Source organism: Macaca mulatta, chromosome 14 (genome assembly GCF_049350105.2).
Source record: "Macaca mulatta isolate MMU2019108-1 chromosome 14, T2T-MMU8v2.0, whole genome shotgun sequence".
Taxonomy (NCBI): Eukaryota; Metazoa; Chordata; class Mammalia; order Primates; family Cercopithecidae; genus Macaca; species Macaca mulatta.
The window spans coordinates 112,587,842-112,606,346 of NC_133419.1; the positions used below are offsets into that span (position 1 = coordinate 112,587,842).

Below are 18,505 nucleotides of genomic sequence, written 5' to 3' on the forward strand. Positions count from 1 at the left end.
CCACCTCGCAGGTTCAAAGATTCTCCTGCCTCAGCCTCCTTAGTAACTGGGATTACAGACATACATCAACACACCAGGCTAACTGCTATATTTTTAGTAGTGATAGGGTTTCACACTGTTGGCCGTGCTGGTCTTGAACTCCTGACCTCAGGTGATCCACCTGCCTCAGCCTCTCAAAATGCTGGGATTACAGGCGTGAGCCACCGTGCCTGGTCTAAGGTGGGGTTTTTTAATTAGAATAAAATAAATCCATTTATTGTCCACAAGTAAATGGTCCTTTTCTCTTCTGTACCTTAAAGGCTAACGAGTAATCTTTTTTTTTAATAAGGCAAAAAATTTTGAAATGTCCTCCATGAAATATACAAAATCACAACCACAGCTAGATATGACGAAATCATGGGTAATTTATTTCCTGCTTCTTTATAATTTTCTATGGTTTGGGGGACTTTTTTTCTCTTCAGACAGGGTCTCGCTCTGTCACCCAGGCTGGAGTGTAGTGGCGCAACCATGGCTGACTGTAGCCTTGACCTCCTAGGCTTAAGCAATCCTCCCATCTCAGCCTCCCAAATAGCTGGGACTACAGGTGTGCACCATCATGCCCGGTCAATTTTTAAATTTTTTTGTAGTGACAGGGTCTTGCTCTCTCACCCAGGCTGGTCTTGAATTCCTGGGTTCAAGCAATCCTTCCACCTCATCCTCCCAAACTACTGGGATTATAGGCATGAGCCACCGTGCCTGGTCTTTTTTCTCTTAAAAAGGTATTGGTTCTATTGTAAAAATCCCATTAAAATATAAAGAAAAAAACAGAAAATGTTTGTTTTCTTACTAGGTAGATATGTGCATACCTTATGCATTTTAAATCAATTTTTATACTTAAATTTTTATCATACTGTAGGGAACAGCTTAATATTCTGGTTTTTTACTGATGTTACAAGCATTTCCAAATTTTCCAAAAGCATAAATAATTATTATTGTTTTTAAAAACAGAGACACAGGTCTCACTATGTTGCCCAGAGTGGTCTCGAACTCCTGGGCTCAAGCAATCCTCCCACCTTAGCCTCTCGGGCAGCTGGGACTATAGGCACGTGCCACTGCTCCCAGCTATCATAAATTATTTTTATAGTCAGAAAAATAGCTATTTTCAAAAAAAGAAAAAGTGATCCTTAAGAAATAGAAGGGATAGAGGAATAAGTTAACACCTCAAGGGAGCAAACAGCTGAGTCTAAAATGTGGGACATTATGCAAGATGATGGCCTGGTTTCTTTAAAGAAATCTTTGAAAGAAAGAAAGTAAGATGGGGGTCTTCTTAAAAAGCTTAAGACACGAAATTCAGTATGTGACCCTTGTTGAGATTCTGCTTTTAAACTAACTATAAAAGGCTATTTTTCAGACAATCTAGGAAATCAACTGGGTATTAGATGGTATTAAGAAATTACTGATAATTTTGTTAGGATAATGGCATTATGGCTATGTTAAAACAAAAGTCCTAACACCAAAAAAAGTGACTCTGAAGGCTACTCTAATATTCTTATAATAAAATGAACTCATTATAAACCATTAATAGTAGAAAAGCAGAATGGAGGTGGGATGGGGGAACTGATCATATGGCATCCAAATCAGACTGAAAAGTCTGAAATTAAATCTTTTTCAAAACCTCATATGAATTTCTGCTCAAATCTGTCTTCCATAAAAGAAACGAGAGGCACTAGATATCCAGAGCCACGACAACTTGAGAAAACACCAGCTGTGCACTACAGAATCAGAGCAAGCAAAGCAAATGACAAACCAAACTTTCTCCAATAAGGCAGACACAGAAACAAAAAGGAACAAAGAAAAGCATCACGCTTCTGAGGAAGTCCAAAGCTTCCTGTACTTCAATGTCAAATTTGGGGAAATCCCTCTATGGTTCAGATTTTATACTTTTGTTTGAAAAAATCTCATGGATTACCTTAAGCAACCTATCAGGTTAATACACACTTCTTTAAAAGACAGAAAACTCAGATAGGCTTGTTCTCTTCTGAGATTTTTTTTTTTTTTTTGAGATGGAGTTTTGCTCTTGTCACCCAGCTGGAGTGCAATGGCGCAGGATCTTGGCTCACTATAACCTCTGCCTGGGTTCAAGCAATTCTCCTGCCTCAGCCTCCCTAGTAACTGGGATTACAGGCGCCCACCACCACATCTGGCTAATTTTTGTATTTTTAGTAGAGATGGGGCTTCACTACGTTGGCCAGGCTGGTCTTTAACTCCTGACCTCAGGTGATCCAACCGCCTTGGCCTCCCAAAGTGCTGGGATTACAGGCGTGAGCCACCGCACCCGGCCTCCTTCTGAGATTTTATAAACATTTTTACTTCCCTGGGTGATTGTGTAAATTATATTGACTTCCTCACTTAAAGCAATAATGAAGCTCTTCCTCCTGTCAATTTAATTCGCCCCAATGTACCAAATCTTCACAAGGATTCAACAGATCAACAAATACAGACTGAAAATTCAGTAAGCCAACGATTTCCATAGCAAGAATGTGGAAAATGAAGTAAGTAGGATTTTCCTTCAGTTCTTGGTATACATCATTACTTGCTCTTTCCTCCCAAAACACCTATCTGGTATCAAGGTATCTCTTAGACCACTCACCATGGTATCTCTTAGACCACTCACCATGAAATCTCTGCAGCAAGTATTCCATAAGAGACGTCAGTGGTAGGACTAGGAGAGCCAAAGCAAAGCCTACATTGAAATTCAGAAATCCATTAATTAAATAGAAATACCAGGGTTCTGTACCTGAGGGAGACATAAAGGTAAGAAATCATTAGTGGATGTCTTTAACACATGTTACGGTGCTTGACATAAAATGTTCTTTGTTTGAGTAACACTGATGATCCTATGTCTCATGGGAATGAGAGTCCACAGCCCACTCTTCCCATGCTAAGTCACACAAAAGCAGCACAAGAGCACAAGATGGAAGAGAATGGGACTGGTCATGAGGATTTAGGGAGAAATCAAGTTTCAAATATTTTCTATACTGTATTTTCTTTTTCTTTTTTTTTTTTTTTTTGAGACGGGAGTCTCGCTCTGCCGCCCAGGCTGGAGTGCAGTGGCGTGATCTCGGCTCACTGCAAGCTCCACCTCCCGGGTTCACACCATTCTCCTGCCTCAGCCTCCCGAGTAGCTGGGACTACAGGCACCCGCCACTACGCCCAGCTAATTTTTTTGTATTTTTAGTAGAGACGGGGTTTCACTGTGTTAGCCAGGATGGTCTCGATCTCCTGACCTCGTGATCCGCCCGCCTCAGCCTCCCAAAGTGCTGGGATTACAGGTGTGAGCCACCGCGCCCGGCCTATACTGTATTTTCTATACTGACCACTATATCTAGCCCAAATTGCTATGCCCAAATGGAACTAATACTTTTGAGAACCACCAAATAATTTAAATAGCTTTAGAGTCACAAAAGGCTAAAATAATAAAACTGCCATTTCAATTTAACTATTCTCTCAACATCATGCAGACCAAAGGAAAGAGTGATAAAAGAACTTAGCTGGTGGCTGGGTGTGGTGGATCATGCCTGTAATCCCAGCTACTAGGAAGGCTGTGATGGGAGGACTGCTTGAGCCCAGGAGGTTAAGGCTGCAGTAGACTGTGCCACTGCACTCCAGCCTGGGTGACAGAGTGAGACCCTGTCTCAAATAAAAATAAAAATAAGGAACTTACTTTGAGCTATTCAGGCCTGTCCCATTTTGTTTTCACCTGCTTGTCCCATTTACATTCTAGCATCTTTCCCCTTGATATGCTCAACCACTATTTTATAGTCGCGTACATTGGGCAACATGTGTTTGGTAAAAAGCAACAACCTGTTTTTCTTAGATCATGTTCAGAGACCCAGGCCTTGCTCAGAAGCTTTAAGGATTCAGAATGAAGCAAAATCACTAAAAACACAAGCCTCACTCACACTCGTTTTTATTCTTGAACTCAAAATCCTTACACCCAAATGATGAGAAGCAGACCCCCTCTGCACATTTAGCAGGTTTTTCATCTGCTTTTCCCCTCTGTATGATTACTTCAATCAAGCAGTGAATGACACATGCGGGTTTTAATCACTGTGTGTTGTGACACCCGCCTTGCACCATAGCAATTTCCTGCAATCAGCATTGCTTAAAAGGGTAATCAGAAGGCAGAGGAATAGTCAGAAAAACCTGACATTCTTGCAGCTTGCACAGCAAAATAAGATTAGAAACCAAACCCATAATGCTAGAAACATTTAGGGGAGAAGTAAGAGGGAGGGAGGTTACACTAAGGAAGAGTTCAAGTTCAACTGTGTGTCACTTTTGGGGGAAGCTCACTCCTTCCTGTCTCAATACAATGATACAGATTATTCATGAACAGAGGTCCTATTCCAGGCCCAGTTCATTAGGGACATTTTAATCTTGTATTCTTTACAAATATGCATTTGGGTTATAGAAAACCAATGGATGATTTTATTTTCAAATAAAAAATGTCTTCTCTGAATCTTAATTAGAATTTAACAACATTTTTTAAACTGAGTCCTTTAGAATCCAATTTCCAGAGAGGTAAGCTTTTGCACAATCCTCTCCTGACCATCAGTGTGGAGGCAGTGCTAGCAACCTCTGACTCACCTTTTTCTTAACAGGATTCTGGAAATCTGAGCTTGTGAAGAAAAACCATAGAGTGACCAGACAGAAAGGGAGTTATCCTTTCTATGATCTATTGCAGATGTTAAGCACCAATAGGAAGAGTCACTTGTCTCTTTGATATTTGCAAATATAGACTGTTTTTTTCAGGAAAGCACTTTAGCTTCCAGAAAATATTTGTCTCTAACACAACTTACTATACCTTCCTGTTAGAGCTATCTTTTTATCTAGGTATACTGTACTCTGAGATGAGGAAACAAAAGTATTAAGTTGGTAAATGCAATCATTTTTATGTGTTCAGAGCTCATAAATCAAGTTTCCAACTAGGCTGTGAATATTTCATAATAGACTGTTATTTCCCTGAAAGATGGGGCAAAAACTGGGGGATAAGCCAATAGTGAAGAAGGTTCAAGTGTCAACAGTCTTAAAAACAAGGGCAAAAGGGAACAAAAAGAGTGACTTCTCTCAGCCAGAGTCCTCCCCCGCTTGATGACACATCTGCCTTAGGAAAGGAAAGGGTATAAACTTTTATCTCTTTCCAGGGAGATATTTAATGCTGCTGCTCAGAAAACATCAGAGCTGAACTATGCAAAAAACCATGTCAGAATGACAAGCTAAGCGCTGAACTGGTACAAGATGTTTAGGTGAAGGAAAGCTGGCAGCAGGGTCTCTGTAGGGGGTGACTCACCCATCTTCCTCTTTATGGAAAGTGCCTCAAGTCCTTTCAATCAAATGAGCTAAGGGAAGCTTTCAAAGAAGCTAAAAGAAGGGATAATGTTTACTGCTCCATAGATTGAATGAAGAAGAACTACTTCCCAAAGTTATAATTTTATAGAACTGTAGGAACTAAATCATAGTAAGTCATCCTTATAAATGTCAAATTTGTACCACTGAGAGGAAAAGCCACTAAGGTTCAAGAGAGATGATTAACAGAAGAACAAAGGCTCTAGAACAGTTCTGGCTGGCAGTGAATTCTAAGAAGGACTGATAAGACCCCACTGGGGCTTCTTCCTCTACCACTGCAATTATGGAAACTTGTGGGCCTCCCAACAGAGGGCATTTGTGGGTATCGTCTGAATCTTTCCATCCAGTGATCAGACAGATGTTGATAAAACATATAAACAGGCAATGGGATCCTGTCCTAAGCTGCAAAGTGGCATCCTGAGCAGACTCACTGTTCTTTCTGAGGCAAGAGCGTTTCCTGTAAGTGTATTCCCATGGCTTCTCCAGGCCTGTGCACTCCTCAGCAGAGAGCACCACTCTTCACTCACCAGACAAAAATACTTGCCAACATCAACATCTGAGAACTTGAAAAGTTATGAGGGGCAAAATCAGTGCCAAGACCAATCACTTTCTTTTCTGCAACACTAAATTTCACCTCTTGATCTCCGACCCCACAGAGACGTTTTGCCTAAGACTTCACAATTCTAGTCTATCCTCTAAATTTTCTAAGTGCCAAGTATTCTTTACCTTATCCAAACACTCCTTCTTTCTTCAACAAAAGGGTCTGGTATGGCGCTCCCATGTGAAAGAGAACTTGCCAGTGTGCATGTCACTCTGCCACTCAAGCTCACTAGGGGCTCCTGATCACTTTCCAAGCCAAAATGCACAAACCTTCAAAGGTATAATTTTCCACCTATTCTATAGATTGGATCCTATCTTCTGCCACCCTCAACTCATGCTCTTGTTTTTGTAAGCTTATTCTCTGGTAAAGTCTCAGTAGTCACACTCCAGGGTTTTTGCTAAGGGTCTTGTTTTTGGTGGAAAGAACACGGGCTTTGAAGTCAGACAACACTGGACTCTCATCCCACTTTTGCTACTTATTTAACTATGTGGCATATTCCTCACCATCTCAATCTCAGTTTCTTCATCCAGGAATAAAGATAAATAAGGCCTGTCTCAAAGTTTTTTGAGGAGAAGAAGATGGTATGTGAATAACTTCTGACGCATAGTAGGCACTCAATAATCAGAAGATACTGTAATTAATATCTTTGAAAATTTACTCCCTTTATTTCCCCCGGCTTCAAATGAAAGGTGTCAGCTCAAGTCTAGAATGTCTCACTAATACGTGCTACCTAGCCAGGAAAGTGTAGAAAGGTCCCTTTGAAAACCCCAGGAAGTTCATGACCAGCCTGACCAACATGGAGAAACCCCGTCTCTATGAAAAATATAAAGTTAGCTGGGCCTGGTGGTCCATGCCTGTAATCCCAGCTACTCGGGAGGCTGAGGCAAGAGAATTGCTTGAATTGCGGGGAGCCGAGGTCGCCCCATTGCACTCTAGCCTGGGCAACAAGAGTGAAACTCCATCTCAAAAAAAAAAAAAAAAAAGAAGAAAAGAAAAGAAAACCAAGAACAACAGAGAGGGTAAATATATGATCATAACCACAATGGAGTGATTGAAATCATCTTGCTCATGTGTGAATAGTTTCTACCTAAAATCCAACCAATGCTGTAAAAATGTTTTTATAAAGAACTCAATATTCAATCTTTTTGCCTCAGCAGTCCCTATATTTGACATTCCATTTGTCAGAAATGTATCCCCCTAGCATTTACTAAGGACACTCCTACTCTTCCTTCCAGGCTCAGCTGAAGAGCCACACCTTTCTTGACACCACCAGAGGGACTTGCTCTTGCTCCTATGATTCCCTATCTTTCCCCTGTAGCACATAAGACACTGTCCTGTAATTATCTGTTTGTGTGTCTGCAGCCTAATTAGACAGTAAGTACTATGAGGACACAAGATTAATGCTCAAAAGCAATTTATTCAATTTTTTTTTTTTTTTTTTTTGAGACAAGGTCTTGCTCTATCACCCAGGCTGGAGTGCAGTGGTGCAGTTTCAGCTCACTGAAACCTCTGTCTCCCGGGTTCAAGCAATTCACGTGCCTCAGCCTCCCAAGTAGCTGGGATTAAAGGCGAGCACCACCACACCCAGCTAATTTTTATAATTTTAGTAGAGACAGGGTTTCACCATGTTGGCCAGGCTGGTCTCGAACTCCTGGCCTCAAGTGATCCGCTCACCTTGGCCTCCCAAAGTGCTGGGATTACAGGCCTGAGTCACTGCACCTGACCTTCAATGTTTCTTTAACTGAAGTCCATTTGTCCATCCATTCAAGAAATATTAATAGGCTTAGTATGTTCTTATATATGAGAAATAGCACTAAGAGATATATGCAAAAACTATCAGCACAATGCATTTTTTTCCTGTTTTTAAACTTTTTTTATTTTAAGTTCTGGGGTACACATGCAGGACGTGCAGGTTTGTTACATAGGTAAACTTGAGCCATGGTGGTGTGCTGCACAGATCAACCAATCACCTAGATATTAAGCCCAGCATGCATCAGCTATTATCCTATGCTCTCTCCCGCTCTCCCTCCCTCCGTCCCCCTCCACAGGCCCCAGTATGTGTTGTTCCCCTCCGTGTGTCCATGTGTTCTCATCGTTCAGCTCCCATTCATAAGTGAAACGTGGTGTTTGGTTATCTGTTTCTGTCTTAGTTTGCTGAAGACAATGGCTTTCAGTTCCATCCATGTCCCTGCAAAGGACATTATCTTGTTCCTTTTTATGGCTGCATAGTATTCTATGGTGTATACCACACAATGCATTTTTAATTTTCAGATAAGAAACTGTGTGCTTAACACAGCTAACGAGGCACCTGGAGCAGGAGACTCTTGTAAAACAGCCAAAACAATGCCAAATAGTGCCCAACATGTAATAAAGTGAAAGAGCTAGCATTTCCAATACAAAAGACATGCTATTTCGCTGTCTGACAAGTTTACTACCTCAAAACATCTAGTAAAATACAAGTCTTTTATATATACGAATGGACTCACCAATTATAATAAAATTAGCTGACAATCATGAAGTACTTTTTTATTTAAAAAGTATTTTATTTATATCTATTGTATTCTTATTTGGTATCAAGAAAATCTCAAGCTAGCACCACAACAGGTCTAATTAAAGTGATTCTAGGATACCATAGTAAATGACACACTAATGTAACCCAATTTATTCTTGACAGATCTTTACTGTAAATCTGGACTATACAAGGAATTCCTACTCCTAAGATGGAAGAAGTATTCTCTCTGCAGGGCTCCTAAACCAAAAAGGAGTTAACACTCTAAAAGAATGGAAATCAGGCCGGACATGGTGGCTTATGCCTGTAATCCCAGCACTTTGGGAAGCTGAGGCAGGCGGATCATTTGAGGTCAGGAGTTCGAGACCAGCCTGGCCAACATGGTGAAATCCCTGTCTCTACTAAAAATACAAAAATTAGCCAGGCATGGTGGTGGATGCCTGTATCCCATCTACTCAGGAGGCTAAGGCAGGCGAATAGCTTGAATCCGGGAGGCAGAGGTGGCAGTGAGCAGAGATCGCACCACTGCACTCCAGGCTGGGTGACAGAGTGAGATTCTGTCTTAAAAAAAAAAAGAATGGAAATCAGACAAAAATTCTTTTTACCAAATTCAAAGATGAGGTAAAGGCACACAAATCCTGCCATCAAGGAACAACTCCCTGAAGTCTGGCTGACTGCAGCACTGTATCAGTCCTAGTCACGGTTGGTAAGGCAATTCTCTCTGTTTCAACAAAGTTTTTGCTACCCCCAGGAAGGTGCTCAGTTTCTATACACCCAAAATAGCAAAATCTGAACTGAAGCTATCCCAGGTTCATTAAAGTAGGCAGAAAGAAGTTCCAAGGACTCTTTCCCAGTAAAACGCTGACTGAAATGAACAGCAAATGCCAGTGTCCCAGGAAAGACTGGCCACTGCTCTACTGGATCTCAAAACCTACTGCAGGGGTTCCTGAATGACCCACTGTTAAACTAGCACTGTAAACTGAAATCAGAATTTATTCCTTCTTTCCTACTTTCCCTACCAGTCTGATTATTCCTATATTTAAGAGTTTCATCCCTGGGCATGGTGGCTCATGCTTGTAATCCCAGCACTTTGGGAGGCCGAGACTGGTGGATTACCTGAGGTTAGGAGTTGGCAACCAGCCTGGCCAACATGGCGAAACCCGGTCTCTACTAAAAATACAAAAATTAGAAGGGTGTGGTGGCGGGCACCTATAATTCCAGATACTCAGGAGGCTGAGGCAGGAGAATTGCTTGAACCCAGGAGAAGAGGCTGCAGTGAGCAGAGATCACGTCACTGCATCCAGTCTGGGTGACAAGAGTGAAACTCCGTCTCAAAAATAAATAAATAAATAAATAGAGAGAGAGAGATTCACCAATCCAGAGGGATACAAAAACATCTGTCACTTTCATAAGTCTCTCACAAAAGGGTTTTATAAATAAGGAGTCAGAATATCAGTAACCCATTATAAAGGTGGAGAAGTCAATTTTTCAAAATTAACATAAATTAACTCAATTTATTCACCCATACAGAGTAGATATTGTGTTTCTAATGGGCCCTCTGTGAAACAATTTCTACTGTGCAATCTAGATCTAAGATCTTTTATTGTCTTGTGAAATAGAATAAAATTTTACAAGTAAACTAAAACAAGAGGCAACCACAAACATGCAAACTCTCCCTAGCTAAAGGGAGACATCTAGAGGCAAAAGCTTAACACTGGGGCCTTTTCTCACATCCCTGGGGGTCTTAGAGCCATAAAGGAGCTTTTTTAAAGTTCTTTCACTTAGTAATTATTCTCTAACTGTGCAGTTTGCGAATTCAATCCACTGAACAAAGCACTGCTTATCTTAACCTATTACTTGCCATCTAGAATAATATTCCCAAAATTCCAGGAGACTCAAGTAAATCTCATTCATATTCTTACTTTAAATCTCCTTATTCAATCTGTTGGCTCTATTGGCAAAATGGCACAGCAAATGATGGACATGGCTAGTGATAAGATTTAAATTGATAGGGGTACAGATAGACACAATCTTAACCTGCTTCACAGCAGAACCCCAAAGCAAGCACTTATACAGAATGTTCCAAGACCCTCAAAAGATTAAGGCCGAAGAAACTATAATTATTTTAATGAAAAAACTGCCTCTCTCATGAAATGTTTGCTGACCTTGCTGATTTGATCCAAAAGATCTCTAGCTCATCCCCCAATTACTGTAACTAACTCAAATTCCTTCAGGGGCCAAATGAAACTGGCTGGTGGAGTGAAAGGCATCAGGGAAGCAGTGGAGATGGGGTAAACTGAAGACTGCATCCCCAGACTAAAGGCATTCCATTTTTTCTCTTAACCCTAAGCTCATCAACTTCCCCACCCTTCCATGCTGACCCCAGACCAGCCCCATTCACTGTAACGTTGTCTACAGATTTTCCAAACTTTCTCCCCAAATGCTGGAATTGAAGTAAAGCAAATCTGGAAGAGAAAAAGTAACATCAAATGTGTGTATATATAGAAAATGTCTGGGCCAGGCATGGTGGCTCATGCCTGTAATTCCAGCACTATGGGAGGCCGAGGCAGGTGGATCACCTGAGGTCAGGGGTTCAAGACCAGCCTGGCCAACATGGAGAAACTCTGTCTCTACTAAAAATACAAAAAAAATTAGCCAGACATGGTGGCGGGCTAATAGCTGTAACCCCATCTATTCAGGAGGCTGAGGCAGGAGAATTGCTTCAACCCGGGAGGTGGAGGTTGCAGTGAGCCAAGATCATGCCATGGCACTCCAGCCTAGGCAACAAGAGTCTAACTCCATCTCAAAAAAACAGACAAACAAACAAACAAAAATGTCTGGGGTATACTCCCATGTGTTAGTAATAGTTATATGGATATGAGAGTATTATGCTTTTATTTTCTTCTCCTATCATACTGATTTTTTAATAAGAAGAGAAAAAAGTAACTTTTAATTAAAAATAAAAAAGCATCAAAAGCCATAGCATACCCAGAGTCCTCAAAATTCTGAAAGTGAAAATAACAAACAGGAAAAATAGAGAGCCAGTATTGGAATATCACATTAATCAAGGAGAAATATTTGAGTGGCTACGTGTCATCATTGTGCTATACTCAGATGTCATTTTTATATAGGAAAATATAAAATCAGCAAAGAACTGCTATATGTAATGAAATGAGGCAACTGAATTAAAATGTTGAAGTTCAGGCAATTAAGCCATCTCCTAACACTTGCCCAAATTTCACAAAGCCTTACCATAAAGATCAGGTCCATGAGGAGTAAAGACATTATACAAAACAATGTTGAGTGGTGCAATCACCAACTTCCCATAATAGTAGCTGTCAATGACCACCACAGGCACCTAAAACAGAGCAGAAAATAGTTTTGCTCTGGAAACATTCTCAAAATGCTAATAGTATAAACCTGAGAATGAAAAACAGAATAAACTCCTAATGTTCCTTTCTTCACATCAAAGTTGCTTTCATTACAACTTTAGGACAAAACAAGTAAAAAAGAAAACTCACCAGAAAGAGTATGAGGGCCACCAGCGACCAATGAAAGAAACTCTTCCACCTGTGTTTCATGACCAGCAAATCAAAGGCGATGGGTAAACTATTTAACAGAGAAACAGACAGTGGGGAGTTAAATAAATACTGACAGAGACAGGTCAGATTCACACCTACCTCAAGCTGAACTGAGCATAAAATGCCTCTGTCAGTTATAGTGAGGGAAGAAACCTGGTATGTGAGAGGATGTCCTCACAGGACCCATCAAAGTGCTCTGTATCCCATGGATGCACAAGAAATAGAATTACTGAGCTGCTGGAATTAATTCCATTTGATACACATTTATGGGTAATGGAAATTTAAAATATAAGTATATGTGCCCTACTGTCTTTTTTTTTTTTTGAGATGGAGTCTCGCTCTGTTCCCAGGCTGGAGTGCAATGGCGTGATCTCGGCTCACTGCACGTTCCACTTCCCAGGTTCATGCCATTCTCCTGCCTCAGCCTCCCGAGTAGCTGGGACTACAGGTGCCCGCCACCAGCCCTGGCTAATTTTTTGTATTTTCAGTAGAGACAGGGTTTCACTGTGTTAGCCAGGATGGTCTCGATCTCCTGACCTCACAGTCCACATGCCTCGGCCTCCCCAAGTGCTGGGATTACAGGCGTGAGCCACCGCACCCGGCCTATGTGCCCTACTTCTTACACCCACCCTGCCAAAGAAGTAAGTACTAACCTCTCCCTTCCATGATTTACTAGGATTTTAGTAATAATGTTATTACAGACTTTTTTTTTTGAGACAGGGTCTCACTCTATTGCCCATGCTGGAGTGCAGTGGTGCAATCTCGGCTCACTACCACCTCCATCTCCTAGGTTCCAGCATTCTCCTGCCTCAGCCTCCCAAGTAGCTGGGACTTACAGGCATACGCCATCAGCCCCAGCTAACTTTTTTTTTTTTTTTTTTGAGACAGAGTCTCACTCTGTCACCTAGGCTGGGTGTAGCGGCATGATCTTGGCTCACTGCAACCGCCGCCTCCTGGGTTCAAGCGATTCTGCTGCCTCAGCCTCCCAAGTAACTGGGACTATAGGCGCGCACCACCACACCCCACTAATTTTTTTGTATTTTTAGTAGAGACGGGGTTTCCCCACGTTGGCCAGGCTGGTCTCAAACTCCTGACCTCAGGAGATCTGCCTGTCTCACCCTCCCAAAGTGCTGGAATTACAGGCATGAGCCACCATGCCTGGCCCCATCTTTGATTTTATATGGCATCATCATCTCTATCATTGATTTAGCAATGTTGTGTGCTGTCATAGTACCTCTTCTGTGATTCGAACCTCCATGTTGTTATGTAAATTCTGCATTAACATTTTGTTTTTATTTTTTGTCACCCCAACTCCTTCCATTTCCATAGTACCTGTATTTCTCCTTTGATAAGTCATACTTTTAATTACTTGTCCAATATCTGTCTTTCCTACTAAACTGTTAAGTTCCAAAAGGGCAGGAAGCATGACTATCTAATTTCTAAAATATCAGTAGTATCTAGCACAAAGCATTCAATGAATGACAGTATACTGATTGCTAACTGACTGTGATCCTGAAATCACTTATCTTGGTAAAGGTGGACTCATCGAAATGTGGCACCCAAGAGCTATTTGAGGAACTCAGTGAAATTCAATGTAGATGGAATAGAGAATGAAAGGAATGGAAGAACTGACAAAAAGAAGCTGGAGAAGTAAAAGGAAGACCGCAGGGCGTTGTGTGTTATCTTTGAGTCTGGATACCACAGGGCAGGGGTTGGCAAACCTTTTATTTAAAGGACCTGACAGTATATATTTTAGGCTTTGCAGGCCACGTATGTTCTCTGTTGCATAGTCTTCCTCCTCTGTGTATGTTTGTTGTTTTTTAAAAACCCTTTAAAAATGTAAACACTATTTAGTTGTTGGGCTGTACAAAAACAGGTCAGTCAGCCAACCCTCATGACATAAAGCAATGGAGAAGCTACCACAGAGTTTAAAACAGGGAGGTGATACAACCACATCTGCATTTGAGGAACATAACTCTAGTGAGTTTGGAGAACTGATTTACAGGGGTCAATACTAGAGACAAGGAGATCATTTAGGAGGCCGTGTAGTGATCCAGGAACAAGGAGGAGTGAAGATAAGTAATCAGATTCAAAAGATATTCAGGAGATACAATCAATTAACAGGGATGGGAAAGAGAGAAGAGCACAGACAATTTTTAGGTTTCTGGGTCAGTATTGAGGAGACAGCAGTACTATTTACTGGAATAGAAACACGAGCAAAGGAACAGCTATGGAGAGAAGATAATGAATTCAGCAGCTATCTACTAAGCAGCTGGGAATATATGAATGAAGCTCAAGAGAGATAACTGGACTAGACATTAAGCTATGGGAATCACCAAGATGGCTGAGAGAGAGCAGAAAGTACAGAAGAGGGCCTAAGATACAATCCTGAGGAATATGAAAATCTGAGAATGTGCAAAATAGAATAGAAGAAAGGAATGGAGGTATGGAAACCAGCCTTTAAAAGGCAATTAAGAAAATTTAAAATGGCCTATTCTCTCAGTAACTCCCCTTATAAAAATTTACCCCATAGGTAAATTTCCATAAGTGCACAAAGATATCTGTATAATAATGTTCACTGGGCCGGACACGGTGGCTCACACCTGTAATCCCAACACTTTGGGAGGCCGAGACAGGCGATCACGAGGTCAGGAGTTTGAGACCAGCCTGGCCAATATGGTAAAATCCCATCTCCACTAAAAACACAAAAATTAGCCGGGCGTGGTGGCATGCACCTGTAATCCCAGCTACTTGGGAGGCTGAGGCAGGAGAACTGCTTGAACCTGGGAGACAGAAGTTGCAGTGAGCCAAGATCGTGCCACTACACTCCAGCCTGGGTGACAGAGCAAGACTCCATCTCAAAAAAAAAAAAAAAAAAAAAAAAAATTGTTCACTGAGGCATTGGGTATAACAGTAAAAAAAATGAAAACCAAATGTCTACCAATAAGGCAATAGTTAAGTAAACCACGGAATGTTATGCAACCAATATAAACAATGATATAAATCTATTAATATGTAGAATACCTATATATATACAGAATAATTCCATGTAAGAATGTAGATTGGTATGTATACAAATATTTATACACACAGGATAATTTTTCTGGAAAGATATATACCAAACTATTAGCAGTGACTATCTTTGAGGATTGAGCTAGCAGAGAAGAAAATTAGGAATTATTTTTACCTTAGACAATCTGGTACTTACTTTTATTTTTACAATAAAGATATAATCCTTCTAAAACAACCTTAACATCATATTAAAACATTTTCCTAAATTACCTGTGGTACAGGTAAGAAATTAAGGCAGCACACACTAGAACAGAAGTAGTGGGAACAAAGAGTATAGAAGGAGCTTGGTGGAAAAAAAGATGTTGGGGGCAAGAATGAAGACTGGCCCAGGTGCAGTGGCTCACGCCTGTAATCCCAGCACTTTGGGAGGCCAAAGCAGGTGGATCACCTGAGGTTGGGAGTTCAAGACCAGCCTGACCAACATGGAGAAACCCCGTCTCTACTAAAAATACAAAATTAGCCAGGCATGATGGCACATGCTGTAGCCCCAGCTACTTTGGGGGCTGAGGCAGGAGAATCACTTGAAACCAGGAGGCAGAGGTTGTGGTGAGCCAAGATCATGCCATTGCACTCCAGCCTGGGCAACAAGAGTGAAACTTCATCTCAAATATAATAATAAATAAATAAAAATAAAGAAAGAAAGAAGACGGGAGAAAACTCAGATTTCAAACCTGAGTGAGTGAAAAAATTCACAGAACAGGGTGGTGCCGTGTGGAGAAAACATCAGCAGTAGAGTCAAAAAGGCCTGGATTCAAAAGCAAACATAATCTTAAAGGTAAATTATTCAAACTCTCAGAGTCTACTTTCTCATTTATAAAGCACTAATAATTGTATTTCTCCTGCAGAGTTGTTGTAAGGTTTCAAGATAAGGTTTACAAAGGGTTTCACTGTGCCTAACGCATAGCAGATGCTCAATGGTCATGACTCTTATTAGAATTAATCATAATAGTAAGTGCTAAGAGAAATATTCTTCCATTTCCCAGAATCTTTGAAAGCCCAATTGATTAACTTCAGATTCTACGCAGATAATATGGAGCTAATCCAACATTAAGGTTTACTATATGCCCAGAGATACATGGGAGAAGAACTGTTAGTTTCTTACCCAAGAGCTGCACTGAATGGCCAGCCTAAGATAGCCCCAGCTGCTACTCCCAGCACAGCAATGGAAGTCTTGTCCATATACCATCCAGTCATGGCTATCAACGTAGTGTACATACAGAAGCTACTAGGAAGGAATGCTGCAAAAGTAAAGAAGTGAAAAAAGGCAGGAGGACAAGAGCTCGAGATTAATTAGGTATCAATTAAAAACTGATTAAAAATTTACCTACAGTGTAAAATGTAGGTATATATTTTGGGAAATGCTATATTAGAAAGGACAGCAAAGTGATATTCCTTTAAAAAAAAAAAGAAGTTCAATGACTCTTATTTTCTCATTCCTGGTTTTTGTTTTTTTGTGTTTTTTTAAGACGGAGTCTTGCTCTAACACCAGGCTGGAGTGCAGTGGCCAATCTCGGCTCACTGCAACCTCCAATTCCCTGGTTCAAGCAATTCTCTTGCCTGAGCCTCCCGAGTAGCTGGGATTACAGGCACACACCACCACACCCAGCTAATTTTTGTATTTTTAGTAGAGACGGGGTTTCACCATGTTGGCCAGGCTGGTCTTGAACTCCTGACCTCGTGATCCGCCCACCTCGGCCACCCAAAGTACTGGGATTACAGGCATGAGCCACCGTGCCTGGCCTCTCCCTCCTGTTTTTTTAGGTACCAACCCAATTATACAATTCTAACCATGTAATTCCTCTCCCAACCTGAACCTCAAATCAAAAACTCACAAAATTCCATGCTCCCCAGGAACACCCCATGATAATATTTCCAGGAAGGGAATATGCTTTGAAAGACTTAGAGCCATTGTTGACAATTTCTTTATCTTCCGTTGGTCTTCTGAGACTGTCCTGGTCCTAAACTCTAGCCCAGGAAATTCTAGAAAGCCTCCTCAAGGGCCAGATATTGTATGGCAGCAATGCTTTGCACCCTCCATCTGCTGACACAGATAGTCTGACCTTTAGATAGCCCCCTAATTAGTTCCATCTACCTCAACCTTGTTGTTGTATACAGCAGAGGACAGACAGGGTCTCTGGAACAGAAACAATTGATTAAAGTGTTTCTAGTAACTCTGAACAAAAATGCATATCTTTCTCTTCCGCTGCAGAAAGTCTGATTCAGTAGGGAAGAAAAATCAGTATCAACTACAAAACAACCACAATTAATAGGAGTGAGGTTTTTTTAAACTCAGCAAAGGGTTCAGAGGCTCTGTATGAAAAGATGCTTTCAACTTATCTGTGTCTCAAATGAGATTACAAAACTAAAGATATTCTCAGGAATTTTCCACATATAAAGATCAATTGTAGGAGTAGCAGGCCAGGCACAGTGGCACATGTCTTTAATCTCAGTACTCCGGGAGGCCAAGGTAGGGGAACTGCTTGAGACTAAGAGTTCGAGACCAGCCTGGGCAACACAGTGAAACTCCATCTCTACAAAAAATTTTAAAACTAGCCAGGCATGGTGATGCATGCCTATAGTCCTAGCTACTTGGGAGGCTGTAGCGGAAAGACTGCTAGAGCCCAGGAATTCAAGGCTGCAGTGAGCTATGATTCTGCCACTGCACTCTAGCCTGCCTAGATGAAGAGCAAGACCTTGTCACTTGAAAGAAAAGATGCCGGCTGCAGTGGCTCACACCTGTAATCCCAGCACTTTGGGAGGCTGAGGCGGGTGGATCACGAGGTCAGGAGTTTGAGACCAGCCTGACGAACATGGTGAAACCCCATCTCTATTAAAAATAAAAAAATTAGCTGGGCACGGTGGCGCGTGCCTGTAATCCCAGCTACTCAGGAGCCTGAGGCAAAAGAATCGCTTGAACCTGGGAGGAGGGGGTTGCAGTGAACCGAGATGGTATCACTGCACTCCAGCCTGGGCAACAGAGCAAGACTCTGTCTCAAAAAAAAAAAAAGAAAAGAAGTAGCAAAGCAACTTTAAAAACATGTGAGGTATACCCTTTACCAGTAAATGTCAAATAATAGTGATGCCATCCAAAGCTGTCAGTTCCAGCTGCAGTGTACAGGACAAAGGGAGCAGAGTAATCTGAGGTAGAGCACAGATGTATTTAGGACAGGCTCTCAGAGTCACTCTGGAGTACAGCCCTGACATCTCTGCAGAACATCAATTCTGATATATTCAATATGGGAAAAGTAAGTATGTAATTTCGTGCCAGATACTATGTTTCTGCATATACTCAGTGTATATACTAGATCTGGGAACACACAAGCAGAAACTAAAATTGAGACAATTATATCCAGTAAC

The 18,505-nt window shown here is 41.3% G+C and overlaps 1 protein-coding gene across 6 annotated transcripts in view; it reads right to left on the reverse strand.

Moving 5' to 3' along the window:
- Nucleotides 1-18,505, reverse strand: part of ALG9 (ALG9 alpha-1,2-mannosyltransferase) — a 95,972-nt gene that overhangs the window by 63,155 nt on the left and 14,312 nt on the right. For all 6 annotated transcript variants that reach the window (XR_013404292.1, XM_015115678.3, XM_028833963.2 and 3 more), the window contains exons 6-9: nucleotides 16,251-16,386; nucleotides 12,017-12,104; nucleotides 11,748-11,853; nucleotides 2,654-2,776 (exon numbers count right to left, since the gene is read on the reverse strand). Coding sequence is in view for 5 of the 6 variants with exons in the window: in XM_015115678.3 (XP_014971164.1) it covers nucleotides 2,654-2,776; nucleotides 11,748-11,853; nucleotides 12,017-12,104; nucleotides 16,251-16,386 (453 nt within the window). In the remaining variant the exon portion in view is untranslated. The remainder of the gene's footprint in view (nucleotides 1-2,653; nucleotides 2,777-11,747; nucleotides 11,854-12,016; nucleotides 12,105-16,250; nucleotides 16,387-18,505) is intronic.